Source organism: Neovison vison, chromosome 3 (assembly GCF_020171115.1).
Source record: "Neovison vison isolate M4711 chromosome 3, ASM_NN_V1, whole genome shotgun sequence".
Lineage (NCBI taxonomy): Eukaryota > Metazoa > Chordata > Mammalia > Carnivora > Mustelidae > Neogale > Neogale vison.
The window spans coordinates 34,219,175-34,238,754 of NC_058093.1; the positions used below are offsets into that span (position 1 = coordinate 34,219,175).

Consider the following 19,580-nt stretch of genomic DNA (forward strand, 5'->3'; position numbering starts at 1 on the left):
TTTTTCAATTTTGTTTTTGTTAGAATTTGCAATCATCTTTATGGAGCTGTACGGTGTCTGATTATGATACAAAATAGATGGGGAAGAAGGGTACATTAGACAAAACAGTGATGAGTTTGATGACGTGCAGATAAAAAGGAAGCTAAATCGTAAGTGTGAAACTAAGCAGGAAGATCCCTACATTTTAGCATGGACAGGAGCCATAATGCCAGGTCTGGTCTCCTCCTCAAGTAAGTGACCTCACGGTCTCACCTTTCATTTTAGTCATCTGGTTCAAATGCCTTATTTGGAAAAGTCACTGAGATTCTTTAGAAAATATATGCATATTTAAAAGAACAGGGGATTAATTATGCTTCCAAAATATTGTAACTAAAGTCTATTTACCTTTTGCTCAATTATTTTGATCTTAGTATCTAAAGATTTGTTTCTGTTTTTCTTACACTGAGCTTTCCAACTACATTTTGAAAGTTAAGAGAGCACTAGGAAATAGATCACAGGCCATAACCTTTGGGTTTGAACAAACTTTTGTAAGAGAAAACAAGTTAAATGGATTAGCTATATTGCTAAATGTTTTACAAAAAGTAATTCTTTAGTTATTGTTACAAAACCTTTCATCAAACTTTAGAGATGACATATTCTTCCTTAAAGGGAATCAATACTATAAATTATTATGTGTTACAAGTTTTTTGAATCGGTTTAGGCTTTTAAAAAAGAAAATGGAATAAGATGAATATAGAGTCCTGCATATACGTTTTTGGCATTCCTTGTTTTGAATGAGTTTTCTTATTACATTTCAAAATTAAAATAGATTTCTCTTGCAATTTTAAACAATTTTAGAATAAAATCCCAAGGGCAAACTAGTACGCAGATTGGTAGCAAATATGGCTATGACTCGTAATCTTAAATATTGGATAAGATGCAGTTCTCTATGCTGAGAACTTTTCATTTCTAAACTTCATACATTTGGGTAGATTTCGGAATGGTAGGAGCTTCGAGCTTTTGTGAGTGGTAGTTATGAAGGTCTGAGGTAGTTTTTGTTTCAAGAATACATTTCACAGTTCTATCAAAGTAGACTTTAAGCAGCAATGGGATTTCTTTTGCACTGTTCCATGGGGGTAAAGGAGTTTATGTGGGAGAGTTAAGCCACTCACTTCCTCCACCAGGAGCTGTTAGTAATGGGTAGCTATCACAGGGGTGGATATCCTCCGGGAGCAGGGGTGGTGTGCAAATCTTTTCCATTTTCCAGTAACCTATGGTAGTGGAGATGAGGTTAAGACATTGTTACATGTTAGTGTTAATACAAGCTTATGAGACTATTAATCATTAACCACTGAAACATTCTCATTTTGAACTAAGAGGCTGATGAGTTAGCCTTTTTGTAGATAAAATAAACATGATAATGGCACGAGAGAGCTAAAGTTCATAAGTACCATATAATTAGAAATGTCTATGAAAATTAATGTTACTTAATAAAACACAATTGAGATTAATACAACCTAAAATGAATAAGTTAATTGTAACTTAGGTTTCAACATGTCAACTTCTAGACTTTTATCCCTGCACACGGTCGTCTTACCCTTTCTTTTCAGGTATTCTGCAATGAGGGCAGCTATATGGATGTAGCACATCGCAGCCTGTAATAAAAAAAGAAAAGAAAACTGTTTCAGAGGAAAACACAGTGTGGATTTCACTATTCGTCTCATCAGGATGAATCTTCCGGGGTGAGTCAATATTCCATGTGAGAATATGTGGAGGAATCCTTTTAGTTAAAGAATCAAAAACAAGAATCGATTTGATTTCTAAAAAGTTCACCATCGAGAATAAAATGGGTATTTGGGAAATTTTGTTTGTGTTCATCTGGGTATAGTCTTCAAGTGGGTGAATGAACTGACCTGAAGAATTTTTCAACAGAAATATCTTCCTTCCTGAATATCGAAGTCTAATGTATATATTTTTAAATCCACAGTTCTATTTCCTTATTAAAACTATAAGCTGTAACATCGGGTTCTGAACTGGGGGTAAAATTAAGCTACCTTCTTACTGTCCCTACTACCAGTAATGGCCCCTTTGGACTATCTACTGCCTTTAAGATGGTCAACACACAAGATGGTACTTGATTAAATAGTACGGCCTAATGAGCCATGTATGCTCCCGCCAACCACATTATATGGCAATTTTTAAAAAAGGATTTCATTTATTTACAGCCTGACCTGTTGAGGGCTCCAAATGACTTCAGCTTTTCCCTTTGAAGGTTGTGGAGTTATTTCTCCATTTTCTGGGCCGTCCAAGGGAACTAGAGTTTCTCATTCCTGTCCCACCAAATTGCCTCCAACCAGGGTTTCTGATCAGCTCTATTTCTATCCCAGGATCCCTCATATGTGTTTAGAAAAACTTCAGGTGTTAGGATCATCCCAGATAAATTAATCTCTTCCCCAAAGGGGCATATTTCTGAGAATAAGGCAGAAGTTTCCCACTCGGTGTCCGGAAACCACTTGGGGGCTGTGAGTTGCTGCATAAAATTCTGCCCAGGGTTTGAATGGACATAAAAAAGTTAGGTATTGATTTATAACCTTCACACAGTGCACGCTCCTCACATGGCTCATGGGAGCCTTAATATTTCCAACACCAGTTCAGACTAGCTGCAAATGAGGACAGATTATCCCAGCCTGAGATTACTCACCACAGTGGCAAACTTCCCCATCCAAGTCCAATTACAGGGAAGGCGTTTTAAAACACAGAACATTAACTTAAATAACTCAATTTCCAGACTTCCTTACAACCATCCTCCTTAGTTTTAGGCTTTCACCCTTCGTTTCTGCATTGCATATCCTACAATTACAGCTGATACTAACAACTCTGGCCTTGACTTGGTATCCTTTACATGGAGTTGGGCATTCTTGAATCCTACTTGCCAACTTAATGCACATCATATATCATTGGGTCATATCTAGATACATGGAAAATATGGTAGCCTACTGTAAATGAAAATTCAGTTGTCCTGATTAAATGTCCTGATGATTAATTGTCCTGATAAAGAGGACAATACCAGTGGAGGACTGGGCCTTGGCTAATTACCTCCGATAAGTCTCCATTTCTCGCGTGAATCTTGGCCATGCTTTCAAGCCAGGTCCTCCGCAGCTCTGGGGTGCTTGCATAGGAGTTTGCCAGACTGTACTGGAGATCCACCAGCATCTCAGGGTCCTTCTCATGCTCCTTCATCTGAGCTGTTGCCATCAAAACAGTCCTTATACGTTTCGTCAGATCTTTCACCTCTGCTGGGAAGTTGCTGTTCTTTGGAAAACAGAGCACCTGGGTCGTTATCTGTTCTTAATCCTTAAGATAGGTTACTTGAAGTTATGCTATAAATCATGGCTTGGCTTCATAGTTTGGTGCACTCTCTATGTTGTTCATAAATATGTACTTTCTTAAGATATGATTCTACATATTGATGGTGGTTGTACACATTTGAACATAAGAACTGCAGTAGGCTCCATCTTCTCTGCTCACCTAGCTTCTTCTAGTAAGAGCATCCTGATTGCTCTTTGAAGCTCTCACCTCTCTGGCTCTGGTTCATGTGATTTGAAAGGGTCTACTTCATTTGGGGGCACGAATGTATAGTCCACCAAACTGGCCTGGCCAATCACCTTCTTTGATCCCTCAAGCCAGTGATTGGTTTAGGAATGATACAAGGTTTAAACAAAGAGATTCAAGTCTAGGACGTTGATTGGCACAACTTTTCTTTCTTTATTTCTTTTTAAACAATTTTATTTATTTGAGACAAAGAGAGAGAGCATGAGCTAGGGGAGAGGGGGAGGGGCAGAAGGAGAGAGAGAAGGAGATTCCCTCTTGAGCAGGCAGCCCCACACAGGGCTCAATCCCAGGGCACCAGGACCATGACCTGAGCTGAAGACAGACACTTAGTCAACCGTGCCACCCAGGTGATCTGAGGCACTTATAGAATATTCCAGTGTCCTCAGGATTTCTGAAAGAGTAAGCTCGTGGGGAGAGCATTTACATTCACTTGTAAATGAAGTAAGCAAAGAGAGGCAAACATCGAGGCAATACGGAAAGGGGACATGAAAACATGATCATTTGTTTTTAATATAATGATTTTTTAATTAAAAAAACCTTTTTTATTAATTTTTTTCTCAGAAGTATCTGACATACATCACTGGGTGAGTTTTAGACATACAGCATGGTGATCTGATATCTACCTACCTATCTCGGGAAATGAGTACCACAATAAGTTCAGCTCACAACCATCTTCTCATGTAGATGAAATACAGAGGAAGAAGGAAAAAAAGGAAAAAGGAAAAGAAAATCCCCTTATGATGACAACTCAGGATTTTCTCTCTAAGCTAACTTTTCTGTATAGCATAGGCCAGTGTTAGCTATGGTCATCATGTTGTACCTGACATCCCCAGTTCTTATCTCTCCTACAATGAGAGGTTTGTATCTGTTGACCACCCTCCCCCAATTTCCCCATTCCCCACCACCTGCCTCTGATAACCACAGGTCTGATTTCTTTTTCCATGATTTTCAGGTTTTTGTTGTTAAGATTACACATAAGTGTTAAGATACACATAAGTGAGATCATACAGTATTTGTCTTTTTTGTCTGACTTATTTCACTTAACATAATGTCTATCCATGTTGTCATAAATGGTAAGATTTCCTCAGTTTTTATGGCTGAATGCTATTTCACTGAAATATATATACACCACGACTACATTATCCATTCATTCACTGATGGATCCTTAGCTTGTTTCCATGCCTGGGCTAGTGTAAATAATGCTGCTATGAACATGGGGGTACATCTATCCTTTCAAATTAATGTTGAAACATTGTTTTAATCCCTGGGTTCAGCCATGCCCTGGACTCTATCCCTAGACTTTTTAGTACTATGACTAAAGAAGTCTTCTGAAACTTCTAAAAGAACAGTTCAATAAATTTGGCCAAGAGTAAGATTATAAGAAAATGACTGTATTTCTGAATATTTGTGGTTAGTTTTCTTGCTATATCCCATTCAATTACACTTCTTGCAAATTCCACTTAACAGATGACAGACTGACAGTGTTAGAACCGATTATTAATTCAAACAAGCAAACTCAACGTGAGCACTCAGCTCAAGTCTCAATAAACAAAATACAGAACTTATATTTTTAAATGATTTTGATATTTCATAAAAGAATTCAGTTTAATTTTATTCCTAAGTCTTTGAAAATGCCCACAAAGCATTTCTTACTTTCATCTGCTTGTCTCCATTGGCAAAATTATTGGTAATTGCAAGGGAATGTTGAAACCGAGAGCCTCCAATCCCAGCGTCAGCTATTAACTGGCTTACGGCCTTGATGAGCTAGAAGAGAAAAGAACAATGGAACTTCAAAAGTGGTAACTGAGAAATAGCAATTTTAAAGAAATCCATTGGACTGGATGAATACATCTTTGACTTCTCCCTGTGGGTCCCAAAAATAGCATCTTCATTCATTAAATTTTTAGAAGGTCATGTCATCTAGGGCGTTTCCTATAATTTCAGATATTTATATAAGAAGGTTGCAGGAATCTTGGGATGCCTTAAAGAAAGACATTTCTGCAAGGAGAATCTGGTGGGGCTTGGCATTCTAGAGAGAGAGCCTTGGTGTCCCGAGTTGTGTATTCTATTTGATTCTGTTCCCTAGCAGAAGAAAGGAAAAGTCCAAGTGGAGTCACGGACTTTGCTGATTTCTGCCCTCTTCTTCTGAGTGAGAGCTGACTGTGCCAAATGTCTTCAAGGAGGGGTCTGGTAGAGGAGTTGGTAGCTTTTGCCTTGCAGCCAGGAGGCTTTCATCAGTGCTGGAACAGATGAGTGGTTTTCATAGCATTAATGAAACTTGACAGCACTTACTTGTAAGTGAGACCGGACAATTGACTTCTGCTTGTTAAATTCAAAATTCTTCCTCATGAAAAAGTACAGAAGTGCTGATGCTTCAGTCTGAGTTGACCGTGACCTGTGGTTACAGCATTTCAGGACTTCATAGCAGAATGATCCACACAGGTCGGCTGGCCCCTGAAAGAATGCTGAAGGAAACTATGGAAATAGAAGAACTGGTTAAGGGTGGACCATGCTTTCATGTCACTCTGTTTATGCTCAATTTTAGAATTCCTTAGAACAAAATCCACCCTTTTTTTTTAATCTTGTCTTTTTCTTCCATCTGCAAGTGGAAGGGATAGAATTGTATTTATTTAAGTCTATATTAATATTTTTTTCCCTAGAAATAATCATTCTCTACATTGTAAGTCTCCCATGCATCAATAACCAGTGACAACCCAGAACTAGAGATTAAGAGCTTTGAAATGCTTTCTATTCACCCAACATTGTTGAAACACAGGGATCCTTTCCTCCATACTGAGAGATGTCAGGATTAATATGCATTTATCATCATCCTTCCCTGAGCTTTCACTGGAACCAGGAGAATGCTTACCTTGCATACAAACAATCTCAAGGAGGCAAACACATGCTTCAGTGCTGTGGCTGACTGGTTGACTTGGAAAAAGAGCATGTAGGTGTCAAAGACCCTCTTCATCATTGAATTTTGACATTCAGATTGTTGGAGCTGCCTCTGGAAATTTAACAAAGAAGTTATTTAGGATGAGTGAAAGGACAACTGTTTTCTTTTGAAAGATATTTATTGTGAACCTACTATGTGGTAGGCACAATTCTAAGTGCTGGAAATTGTAGTGAATAAGGCGATATGACCCATGTTCCCACTGAAACTTATATAGCAGTGATTGAAAAAATTATGAAGTAAGAAAGTAGAGCAGAATGATAGGATATAATAAAAAGTGATTTGGGGATAGGGCTACTCTAGACAGGCTAGTTAGTCAAGACCTCTTTAATGAATGAACTGATATGTGAACTAAAGGAATTGGTTATGGGCAGATCTGAAGGGACTGTTTAGGGAGAGAGAAACAGATAGTACCAGGGACATGAGTTGGGAAGAAGCTTATAAGTTCAAGGTTGAAAAGAAAAAAAAGAGCAGAGCAGCCTGAGCGTGGGGCATGGGGTGAGATGAGGAGAAGTGTAGAAGATGAGGTCACAGATGAGGTCTCAGAGAGGCTGGTCCTCGTCGGTTTTGATAGGGCCTTTGTGATGTCTGAGATTTGATTGACATTGTCACTGAGTAATAAATAACTAAAATATGGTTTTTGCTTTTCCTATTACCCATGATGACATTTCACCTGAAAGCAGAGCTTTCTTGGCATAATCATTCTGTTTGGTGCAGACTTTATTCAGTGGATCCAACTCTTCTGAGTTCAACCCTGAACATCTATAAGCTCAGTAGATTGAGCTAATAGTTTAAATATCTTTATTGAGGTATAGCTGACATGTAATTTCTATAGTTCACATTTCTAAAATTTTATGTAAATGGAGACATACAATACTAACTTTTTGTTTGGCTTCTTTCGCTGAACATGAGTGAGCAGTATTCTAGTATATGGATATACGACCATTAGTAAAATCCATTCACCTGTTGATGTATATTTGGGTTGTTTTCAGCATTTATTAAAAATAAGGCTTCTATGAATATTTGTGTACACAGTTTTGTGTGACCAAATGCTTTTATTTCTCCTGGATAAAGTCTCAGTGTTGGAATGGCTGATCACACGACAGACACAGTTTTAATGTTTTAGACTGCTATACTGTTTTCTAGAGTGTCTGCATTCCCATCATCAGTGAATGAGAGTTCCAGCTTTTCTATACCCTTTCCAAAAATTGGTATGGCCAGTCTTTTTAACTCTGGTGATTCTAATAGTATGTGGTGGTATTATTTCACCCAAGCTACATAAATGACAAATAAGCACACGGAAAGATGTTGGGTCTAGCTGTCATTTGTCTCTCCCCTCAAGACTGAAAAAGTAGAATTACACTTCCCTTAGCTGGGCTTGCCTGAGAGTGAAGCAGGAGGAACAAGGAAAAGTGTTTATTATTTGACAATAGTGACGTATGTACATATGTATATCATTTGAACAGTAGTCAACTTCTGTTAAATTCTGAGTCTCATCTTTCAAATTTGAAAGATTACACTCATGCTTATGTTGATTTATGTAAGGTTAGTTGATTTCATAAAATACTTTAAAAATAGGTTCTTGACTTCCTATGACTTTTCTACCTCCCATTTTATGTTGTGAAGATGTTAGAATCAACTTACTTGGTGAATCTGTGTGAAGAGGGATAGCAGGTCCAGAATAGTCAGGCAAACCTCTGTAGCTATATTGGCCTCTGTGTCCACATGGTGCACAATGTCTATTTCATTGGAGTTGCCTACAAAATATAAGGTAGAACATGCATAAATGTCTAAGGAAATTCTTTGTATCCCATAAAGGACTTTTTTCTATTATAACATATTCAATGTTTACTGGCATTTTGTTAAGTAATTTATTAAATCAAAGTGTTTTTGTTTGTTCAATTACCTTATTGGCTGAATCAAAAACTCTAGACAGAGTCTTTAGTGGATGCTATAGACTGTTGGTGTCACCCCCACGGATTCATATGTTGAAGCCCCAAACCCAATATGATGGTATTTGGAGGGGGATCTTTGGAGGTAATTAGCTCTTGAGGGTGGAACCCTCCTGAATGGGTTAGTGCCCTTATCAAAAGGGACACCAGAAAGATCACCTATCTCTCTGTCATGTGAGGACCCAACAAGAAGGTAGCTGTCTGCAAACCAGGAAGAAGGCCCCCACCAGACATCAAATCTGTTGGCACCTTGACCTTGGGCCTCCCACGTTTCCAGAACTATGGGAAATAAACGTTTGTCGTTTAAGCCACACAGACTTAACGTGTAACAACTCAAACTGACTAAAACAGTGTGTTTTGCCCTTTTCATATGTCAGCTATAGACGAGAGTGATCCATTTACCATTTGTTCTTAATTCTTTTCCATTGACACAGGCACTGACAGAGTCACATTTCTCTCATTCTCAGTCTGGGTCAAGTTTTATGCTCCCAGGCTGATAGACTAAACATACAGTCTCTGTGGACAGTGTGCATTAATACCCATTAAAGGCACTAAAGGTATTTATAGGTGAAGTCACATGTCTTCAAACACGTAACTCTGGTCATATGCCCAGAATCACTAACATGTACACGGTACAAAAAACACTGGGTCTATTTTTCCTCATTCACAAGCTGGAGTGTGTGCATTATTGTGTTCAAGATGTCACACATGTTGTTTCTAGAACTTGGGCAACTTTCTGCTCTTCTTGAAGAGCAGACAATAATCTGGTTGAGAGAGGCCCCATAAGCCTGACAATAGCAAAGTCACTTGATACCAGAAGAGCTACACCCAGCAGATTATACCTAGTGATTCGCCTTTTTCCTTTCTTCTTTATAAGGACACAACATTTTTTAAATCCCCTTCTCTGGTGATTTTTTTTTTCTCTAAAAAAAAATTCTCTGGGCTACAGCAAGCCTGAAAAGCAGTAATCTTGGTGGCACACCAAACATTTCCTACATTTCTGAAACATTATAATGCGTTTCGTGTTTTCCACACATCTATAGAAACACTGATCACCATCATGTTCCTATTATTTCTTGTTTACTTACTGGATATGGTGTTGTCTAACATCTGTAAGAGTTTGGGGTTTGAAAGTGCATTTTTGCCTCGAATTATAGGTAAGGTTTGTGATCTGTGCTGCTTATGCCCTTCATGAGTGGACGTGGTATGCATCCTGAAAATTAATAGGAAAAAATGGTTAATGTACGAGAGATATGACATATAGGTCTTCAATCAAGTATTCTAGATTGAGTAAAACATAAACAATTTTTAAATAGAGATGTTGCATAAAAATATTGATTATAGATAACATGATAAAAAGGGCTTTTAAGAATACTTTAGGAGAAGTTTTTTTTAAATGAAAAAAAGGTTCAGAAGGATAATTAATACCAAAGTATGATAGAAGAATAATAGATACTGAATTCAATCTGAACAAGCATATTCATTACTGTTTAATGAAATCATGGGATTCCATGGGAAGTTCATGGGATTCCGTCCTGGTAAGGGAGAGAGCTAAGGAGTCCCTGAGTGCAGGTACTTTCCGGGCCGAAGACAATGGCTGGCAGTGGCTCTCATTTGATGTCTCCTTGGCACTTCTATCTGGGGAATGAGCCAGTGTTATGCGGAAGTAGGAACACTTCCCATTCTTAACTTTCATTTAAGCTATCTTTTGGCCAAGATAACAGAACTTTTTTTTTGAGGAAAGCTGGCAATAGGAAAAACCCTGAAGAGTCAAGCCTATAGATATGGCAATGGTTTTTCTCTTGGTGACACTTTTAAAGGCTCATTTGGTTCTGACCAAATCAAACGCTCCGGATGGACTGAGGCCCAGAAGATTTAACTTTGGTTTTCAAGAGCCAGAGGGGTCTTAGCTACAAGAAATAATGGGTCCTGGGCTGTATGGCTTGGACCTTTGGGACTGGTTTATTTCTAGGTTTTGAGTGTATTTTAGTCTGGAAATTCTGGAGGAAAAATCCTGGTTTCTGGAAAGAGAGAGGTGGGAATGGCCAGGACCTGTCTAGATCATTCATGAAGAAGTCTGAAATCTAACTGACCAAACATCAACAGAACTACAGTGACCTCAGGTACATGACTATAGTCTTTAAACATAAAAAGTCGTTGTTTATAGTTCTCCATTCTATTACCATTTGCGAAACACACCTATTACATTTTCTCATTTACTTTCACACAAGGGGCCACTTTAAGGAGTCTTATGGATGAAGAGGCAAAATTTACTCCATGATTTATTGGTTATTTACCACTTTCTTATTTCTAAAATTCTTTCTAAAATACAGCCATTTTCCTATTATATATTATTATGGTAGCTCTGGGAAAAATAAATCAAACTGGAGAAAATTTTAGCATAGAATTCTTACTTACTAGACCCAGGGGAGAATTAAAGTAAGATTTCAGGGCAAAATTTCCCCACAGGGCAGGTTAATAAAGGATGACTCCAGGTCCTATATGCTAGTCAAATCAGTGTAATGACTAGGAAACCTACCATAAGCTTATGGATCCATCTAAATCCTCCCTGCCTTTGACCCTTTAGAAAACAATTTGAGCTCTAAAGATGCTGCTGACATATTACAATTATTGAGAGGAATGGGGATACAACCTCTCATTTTACTTTGTCAGTAGGAGGTTAAGAAACATTAAACGAGTCATATATTGGAATTTCGTCTTTTTGGGTTCAATTAAATTAAGGTACCTATTAACCCTCATCCTATGCATGGCATTGTGCCCTGAGTGCACATAAATAAAGCATAATCCTTGCCTCTTAGGTCTTCACAAGCTAGCGGGGCAGATCAGGCAGTACCTGAGAAGTTTTTTCAGAAAAACACAGAGTTACTTGAAATCTGCATTTGTTTTGAAGTATATGCATATATACACATGTGTGTGTGCATCCACGCATGCTCATGTGTGTGCATCCATACCCCCATACACATATACACATTCATATCCATGTGTCTATGCATATATATACACACAAATACATATATACAATACATTGATACATATGTATATATGTGTACACATATACATACATACACATGTATATACACACAAATATACATACATATACACACATTTATACACACAATATGATTACAAATATCAAGCAAATGTGATGTTACCATTGTGACAAGGGACCTGATGCTTGACAGGAAGGATTAGATCCCTTGAGAGTTCCATTGTTCTGGGTAGACTGCACAAATTTAAATGCAGCAGCAATTTTTCTGCAAGGAAAACGTGTTTTAATCATAGGTCAGTATTAGTAATTTATTTATAAATACAGAATGGCAACTGTCAGGTTGATTATTAAACAAGGAAATACGTTCACATGATATGAAAAACAGAATCATATTTTCTTCCAGCAATGGGAAATGGGGGTTTAGTGAAGGTACTGGGGGCTTCATGATCTCTCATGAGAAAAGGATGCTAACACAATAGTTATTCCAGATTCATTTTTCTCTTTAGCTTATGGGAGTTATATTTTTTCTTTCTTTCCTTCTGATTGAAGAATAGTTGACACACAATGTTATATTAGTTTCAGGTGTACAGCATACTAATTTGACGAGTCTGTATGTTTGTGGCAGTCACCAAAAGTGTACCTCATCTATATTCCCTATGTTGTACCTTTTATTCCTGTGACTTATTCACATTGGATGTATTTTCTTAAATAGGAATCTTCTACATTACATCTATACAAATGATAGGTAAGTTAGTTCAGACTATGTAGGAAATATGGTTTCCTTTCAGAAAGGTATGTTTTGTGTTGTATTCTCTTAACAGCTTTAACTAGTCCTAGACCTACTATGGGTACAGGGTAATCATCAAACTCCTATGTCTACTGTGAGGCCAACCTTACAATCCTTATGTGCATTTTAAGATTTCTAACATATATCTATAAGTCTAACTGGATAAATTACTACTTGTCATAATTTTTTAAAAGGCCAGATTAACCGATTGAAATTTTAAAGTTATTACCTTATTATATTGCGTTTCCCTAGGTATCTGAAATTTTGAAGACAAACACTGGAAAGGCAAAAAAAAAAAAAGTCACATTCTAATTATTCATGCCCTTTTATTTATACAAACCATTTATTTAAGTACATTAGAAGAAAAATATTACATTTTCTTTAAATATTTCATCCATTACTAGTGATAGATAGTTTAGCAAATGGGTCCTTAGAATGAAAGATGGCATACTAAACTATTTTGAAGCTTCAGAAAAAAATGTTAACAAATCAACTCTATAACTTACTCCAAGATGCTGAAGAAGTCGGATACCTCTGGGCTGGGTGCTCTTTGCCAGTAGGCAATCAGTGTCTCTGAAAGGAAACACCATGGAGCATGAGACTCTTGGAAACTCGAAGTTTCTTCCTTTTTAAAAAATTGTAATTTTCAAGAGCTCTCCTTACCCTCCGAAATGGTCTTCATAATGTGAAGAAAGCACATGAGAAGACTCCTGGTTTCTGCTTGATCTAACTTGTCAAATCGAAGGGTTGATCCTATCAAAGACAAGGGTCTAGGGACCTAGAAGTGGAAGAACCAAGAAGGGTTGAGGTAGAGTGAGAGGCTGCTGACTCGCCAGGTGCTGCGTATTGGGAAAGAAGCCCCACCTTTTCACAGTTGTCAGTCTTCTCACTGCTCTTCTCATTGGTGCTTGGGTTGGAGTCAAGACTTGCTAAGGAGGCTCTGGAGTCAGCATGGTTTACTGTAGAAATAGCTATTGATGAAAATGCTGCAAACACAAGCCACAGCACACAGATGATAATGAGATGCAATGGGCACACACATGATGACCCAAAAAGATATGGAGCAGGGAGGTGGTCGCAGTGTTGGGCAAGGCTGACATAACAGAGTCTGGAATTGCCATTGAAGACATGCCACATTGTAAGAGTGGTCATGAAGACCACACTGGCATTTAAGGATTTAGGAAAATTTCCATTATAAATTGAAATAAAGTACTGCTTGTTCCTTTGATTTCTTAAAAGACTTTTAAAAGAAAGTTTCTCTTATAAAAATGCTTTAATAAATGTGCATAAGGTGGCTTTTGGGGAAGAAGCTTTCAAGTTTTGACAGTTTATAAGAATTGAAGATGACATTTCCAAAATAGTTCTTAGAAGTAAATTTTGAAGTTGATGGGCTATTATATTTTACAGGTTGTACGCAATGAACACTTAAAGATTGTTTCCAGAATGAGGCAATTTGCTAACATCTGAGCAGATTGCTCTTTGAGCCAAGAAAAACTGAATGCTAAGTAGAAGAGGAAGCCCCTGGATGGTTTTTAAATAAATGGGAAAAGAAACTCTTTAGCTATATAACTATAGTGTACTTTGACAAACAGAAATGATGCACATTGAATTATGGAGTGGGTAAAAACATGATGATATGTGACGTAAACATAGATGAGAGTGAAACACTAGTGTTCCCCAAAGGTCTTAAGTACCTGCTATGGAGTTTAAAACATCTTTAGAAAATGATGTGTCCACAGAGTTTGCATGTTTCATAGCTGACTGGGTGTGAAATCCTCCATTGGTGCTGAGGTCGTCTCTAGACCCCTGCATTTCAAGCACAGAAGAGATTAATGGGAATTGCCATATTTCAACATTGGAAACCCACACATGCTTTCTTTGTTATGCTTTTGATCTGATGCTATTTGACTTGCCCTTTTTTATAGTCCAGCAAAGGTCTTCTGCAAAAGCAGGTAGTAGAAATGGATAGTCACAACCATACTCTTTGACAAATCCATACCCCTAGTCACCACTTGATTTCTTATGTGATTTTTTCTTTTTTTAAAATGTAGTGGAAACTACCTTCTAGATATAAACTAAATGGTTGGAATGGCTACTGATTTTTTATGGATTATGCTATAGATTACATATCATTATAATCATGGGTTATCTTCGGTATATTACTAATAACTAAAAACTTAATTCCAAATACTATGTGCCAGTCTCTATAAGTGTTTTCTACTAGACCATTTAATCCTTATAAGTATCTTGTGATGGAGTAATTCTATTCCATTCTATAAAGAAGATAGTAGAGGTTGAAAGAGCCTGGATTACTTATCTAAGGTTACATTGCTAGAAACTGATATCACTGGAATTTGAATAAGGTTTTCCTCTAAACAGCTTTCCAAAGGCATAGCTCCTAACTTCGAGGTAGTAATATCTTGCGTTCCATAGTGTGTTAATTCATCTGGGATGTGAATAGAGGAATCCGATCTCAGGTGGCTTGCTGTGCAGCCACTATGTTGGCTGAGTGGAGGAAGGAAGGCAAACAGGCCACTCCTGGGTGTGACTGAAGCACTTGGCTACACTAATGCCAGGTGGTCATGAAGCTCATGTAGGGGAAAGGTCAGGGGAGGGAGGAGGGGCACGCTGAGGATGGAGCCATGCATGTAACAGAGGAACCTGGTAAAAACTGGACAGAACTGGAAGGTGATACAGAGAAGAGAGGAAAATGATGGATGAGGTGGAAGGCTTCAGGGACCGATGTGGACCAAATGACATTGATGCCAACATCTCAAAATGGCTAGCACGAATGCTTAGTTTGCTCACAGTTGAGGGAAAATGGCTCTCCAGGGCAAAAATACAAAACAGGCAAACTCTTTATTAAAATCAACATTTGAACCATTTTGTAAACTCACCTGATTAGATGTGTTGACAGTAAAAGGATACAGGTCCTTAAGGTAAATCCTTGGCATGTTGTCCAGAAGCATGCCATAGAGGGGCATATATAAACTTGCTATCTGGGCCTGCTTCTCCTAGGGGGAAAGGTAGTCAAAAGAAATTATTCACATAAAAATCAATAGACTTGTAGGTTTGCTATGCATTTAATGCAGTGAGCCATTAAATGGTGTTTAGGGAAAGGAGAAAAGAAAATCACTCACTGGTTGTCTGTATCGATCATCAAATGAATGCTTAGCCATTAAATTTTTTAGGACAGCTAAAGCTAAGTGCCTGATGTCTTGGTCTTCTTGCAGGGCAAAGCCAACTTCTCGGAGTAGAATTCCAATTAAGAAGTGTTTGCGGCAAAATTCATTCGTGACTGAATATTCAGGCATATCTTTGTGAGGAAAGCAAAGAGATCATGTTATTGAAAATCAAATGATCACTTTATAATTCAGAAAGATTTATCCAACAACTACCAACCCTCTCACCACCAGGGAAGTATTCAGTAATGCAGTCTTACTACAGAGATGAGAAATGAGAGAGAGAGGAACATCCCAGAAGTATTGTGTGTACACTACTACCAATAATACTCACTGACCATGGTCAAATTCTATAAAAGTGGTATATCTACAATGTTACAGGAGTTGAAAAGAGAAGATTGAATTTTTGTCTGGAAGAATCAGGAAGTGTGACTGGAAGGAATATGTTGAGATGGGCCTTTGAGGCTGTTGAAGGTATGGAGAGGCAGAGGGTCAGGAGCCAGTGGTGGTGGGGGTAGGGTGTGAAAGAGAAGGGGTTGGGAGGACCAGGGGACAGAGTTTCTCATGGCACAGATTTCTGAAAGCACAGTGTATGGGGATTATAGGTTGGGGGTGTACAAGTCAGCACAGCAGCCAAGATGGGGTGGTGGGAATTGAGACTTCAGGGGCACTTGGGGCCGGATGATGGAGAGACCTAAACACAAATTCTTTAGCTAGTGCCTAGGACCCTCCACTATTTGGCACTGAATTCTGTGTAGAAAGGATTATGTCACCAAAGGCTTTGAGATCAGACCTGTGCCTATTTATTTGCTCACATGGCAACAGGATGTTAATGAGTTATTCCTTGGGGGAAATGTGGAATAAGGGCTATAATAAAAGAAGTTTGACCCCAGGGAAGGGAGGGGAGAAGTGAGATGCATGTGGCCTGGGGTAGGAGGACCCACGTAGTAGAAAAAAAATGATCAGGGCAAGTTGGCTGAAGAATGTGAAAGAGCAAGAAGAGGAACATCAAAGGGTCTGCAAAATCTGGAGCCTGAATTATGGAGAAATTGGAATCTTAAAATTTCCACTAAATATGGATTTATTCGGAATTGCCCAGTGTGCTTCCTAAATGTAACGATTAATAACAGGACTAGTGCCCACTTCTAGAACACGTATTGAGCGCCAACACAAGGCCACGCCCTTTATAGGGGTTATCTCAGTGAATCTGTGGGGTTACATGTTAGATGTAATGAACTGCTGAAATATTACAGTTCATCACTGACTAGGGGCAAATGAAGCAGTGGAGGTTTGTAGTCGAGGACGATGCCACTGGAGGTGGAAGAAAAGGGAATGTGAAAGTTCTAGAAATTGTGGTCCAAGGGCGTAGTTAGGTTAAAAACATTTCTCTGTGTAATAGTGAGTATTCATGAGGGGCCAAAAGTAGAACACAACTTTGTAATTCCCAGCCTAGGGCTGGAGAAAAGTTCTGCCCAGACTGTTCTAAGTTATGAATCTATTTCAAGTAAAAATGATAATTTCAATCTTGAGAAATGAGCTCAAAAACCAGACCGTGGTTTACTGACAGAAATATATCACATGAAGCTAGTTACACTGAACAAACATGTTACTGCATATAGCTGGAAATTTTGTTTATGATACACCCTAAGAAAATTTTAGATGGTTTGGGAAATTTAAAAAAAGAAGTAAAACTCTGGAGAAAAAAATAAGAAAGAATTGAGGTGGGCAAAGAATTTAATTATCTGTAACCAATGTTCAGTCAGCTTATTGACTGTTTTGATTTTATGATAAACATATGGCTATTTTTTGGCATCTGGAGATTGGAAACTTGTAGTATGTATATCTATCAATATTATATGTAGTATGTGCCTCTATCAATATTATCAGATTATGGTATGGCTACTGATGCTTAGAGAATGTAATATAAAATGTAATTATTTACCTGATGCATGTAATTCTTGAGTTGATTCTGAAGGTGTCAAAGGATCTGGATTTAATGGGAATAAATAAAAAATTTAGATGTACACATACTCAGGTATACACCATATTCATTAACAATTGGTAATTTATACTGAAAAATTAAAATATATTTTCCTAAACTATAAGTAGGACTCTTCAATAAAGTTTTGTTTCTTGGAAACGAATACCATAGGTTGTTTCATGAACAGAATTATTTTAATTCTTGGCCTTGTACTTGAGCACCTGTTATTTTCTATCAGAAATCTGCACGCCACAAAACATATATTTTTATGTTCATTGTTGATAATATTAGATCTATAAAGAGACTATTAGGACTTTTCCTGAGCTACTGACAAATAGTAAACAATTAGAATTAAAATATATAACAGGTTTGCTCCTCTTGAGTATCTTAACCAGCATATCTCACCCAATCCTAACTTGACACTAATTTATACAATTAAAAAGGAATACAAAACAAAAGTCGAAAGTAACGCTTCTACCTCTTTTTCTATAAAGGCATTAAGATTAAATGTACTTTGTAAATAAGAAAAAAATGGAATAACTAACTAAATAGCTTATGTTAATTCCTTAATGGAATTCAGTAGCTTATATTTAAGATTAAAATGATGAAACGTTTGTGGTATGGCATACCATAAGAGACTCTTAACTACAGAGAACAAACTGAGGGCGGCTGGAGGGAGGTGGGCGGGGGATGAGCTCAATGGGAGATAGGGATTAAGGAGGGCACCTGTGATAATCACTGGGTGTTGTAGGTAAGTGATGAATCATTAAGTTCTACTCCTGAAATCAGTATTACACTATATGCTAACTAACTAGAATTTAAATAAGAATTTGAAACATAAAAAATAAATAAAAATAAAATGACAACACTTTCATAGGCTGGATAATGTACTTTACCCTATTTTCCCTCCAAAATATTATGCACACTTTACTCTATTTTCCCTCCAAAATACTAGCTTTGTATAATACACATAGTAGAAGCTGCAATACATGTGAGGCGGCTCTTTACCGTCTTAGTTTCTGCTTTCCATGAATATCAAAACTGTGCCCTGTGGATAATTTACTCACACATTAGAAGCAAAGCTTTTTGTCTTTCTTCCTCTCTCCCTTTTCCCTCTCTCTTTTCCTCCCTCCATCCTTCACCCCACCCTCCCTTCCTTCCTTCCTCCTTTTCTTGAGGTATGATTGACTATAACACTATATTGGTTTCAGGTGTACAACATAATAATTCCATATTTGCATGTATTGCAAAATAGGAAAAGACTATTTTAAGTTCTTAAATCATTTTAGTGTTTTCTTTGAATCTTGATGTTCGATTAGTTTCTGATGGCTAGAAGTGTGATGGTCATTTTGGTATCTATCTATATTGGTATATATAACATATATATTAATAAAGTTATAAATGAAAACATTTTCTGTAGACCATTTATACTTTAGCAAATATGGAATTGAGGAGCCCCATTCTTCCCTGCACAGACATCAGGGGCTCTAACAGATGCTGAGTGTTTACAGTGCCGCCCTCCTGCCTGCCTTTTTTTTCTCCTTTTCAAGGCAAAAATTTTTTGTTTTTGTTTTGTTTTTGTATAAAACTCATTTTGAGGAATTGTATTTTAAATAATTAGACACTTTAATTGATACCTTTAATTGAATTTGTACTCACAAAGTGTAACTTCTCCTCCCCATAATTTTCTGCCTTTCAAAATAAAAAAAAAGGTTTTCTTTTGGAGACAGTATAGTAAAAGTATTACTGTAGGTTAAAATTCTTTGATTTATAATCATTGAGGCACAAACAAGACCAAGGAAGTAGGAAAAAAGCAACACATAAATGAAGGTAAAAACAAATAAACAAATTTGAATGTTCATTTTGTAGGAACCGGTGCAAATTCTGGGCATTACCTGGAATGTTTGCTGATCTTATGGGGAGACACAAAGGTATAAAGTGTTCATGCTGACATACTTCTTGAAGAAAATCAAATTTATACTGGCATAAGGTCTGAAAAAGAGGCAAACTAAATGACTTATTTACTCACCAAGAAGGTTAATAAAAAATCTGCCTTTGAATCTTATACCTAGAAAGATGTAGTTACTTTTGTGTACTTTTGTTTTTGAGCTTCTAAGGGATATG

The 19,580-nt window shown here is 37.4% G+C and overlaps 1 protein-coding gene across 12 annotated transcripts in view; it reads right to left on the minus strand.

The window, feature by feature from the left end:
- The window catches only part of DOCK10 (dedicator of cytokinesis 10), a 206,564-nt gene that overhangs the window by 23,468 nt on the left and 163,516 nt on the right, over nucleotides 1-19,580 (minus strand). For 8 of the 12 annotated variants that reach the window (XM_044241715.1, XM_044241707.1, XM_044241705.1 and 5 more), the window contains 18 exons: nucleotides 19,352-19,448; nucleotides 17,418-17,462; nucleotides 15,434-15,609; nucleotides 15,191-15,307; nucleotides 13,988-14,099; nucleotides 13,158-13,279; nucleotides 12,957-13,071; nucleotides 12,800-12,866; nucleotides 12,523-12,570; nucleotides 11,670-11,771; nucleotides 9,585-9,709; nucleotides 8,189-8,301; nucleotides 6,461-6,598; nucleotides 5,884-6,066; nucleotides 5,245-5,355; nucleotides 3,076-3,291; nucleotides 1,577-1,634; nucleotides 1,152-1,250 (listed from right to left, as the gene is read on the minus strand). In XM_044241715.1, coding sequence (XP_044097650.1) covers nucleotides 1,152-1,250; nucleotides 1,577-1,634; nucleotides 3,076-3,291; nucleotides 5,245-5,355; nucleotides 5,884-6,066; nucleotides 6,461-6,598; nucleotides 8,189-8,301; nucleotides 9,585-9,709; nucleotides 11,670-11,771; nucleotides 12,523-12,570; nucleotides 12,800-12,866; nucleotides 12,957-13,071; nucleotides 13,158-13,279; nucleotides 13,988-14,099; nucleotides 15,191-15,307; nucleotides 15,434-15,609; nucleotides 17,418-17,462; nucleotides 19,352-19,448 — 2,044 coding nt within the window. The remainder of the gene's footprint in view (nucleotides 1-1,151; nucleotides 1,251-1,576; nucleotides 1,635-3,075; nucleotides 3,292-5,244; nucleotides 5,356-5,883; nucleotides 6,067-6,460; nucleotides 6,599-8,188; nucleotides 8,302-9,584; nucleotides 9,710-11,669; nucleotides 11,772-12,522; nucleotides 12,571-12,799; nucleotides 12,867-12,956; nucleotides 13,072-13,157; nucleotides 13,280-13,987; nucleotides 14,100-15,190; nucleotides 15,308-15,433; nucleotides 15,610-17,417; nucleotides 17,463-19,351; nucleotides 19,449-19,580) is intronic. The other 4 variants (XM_044241714.1, XM_044241713.1, XM_044241708.1 and 1 more) reach the window with 3 other exon arrangements.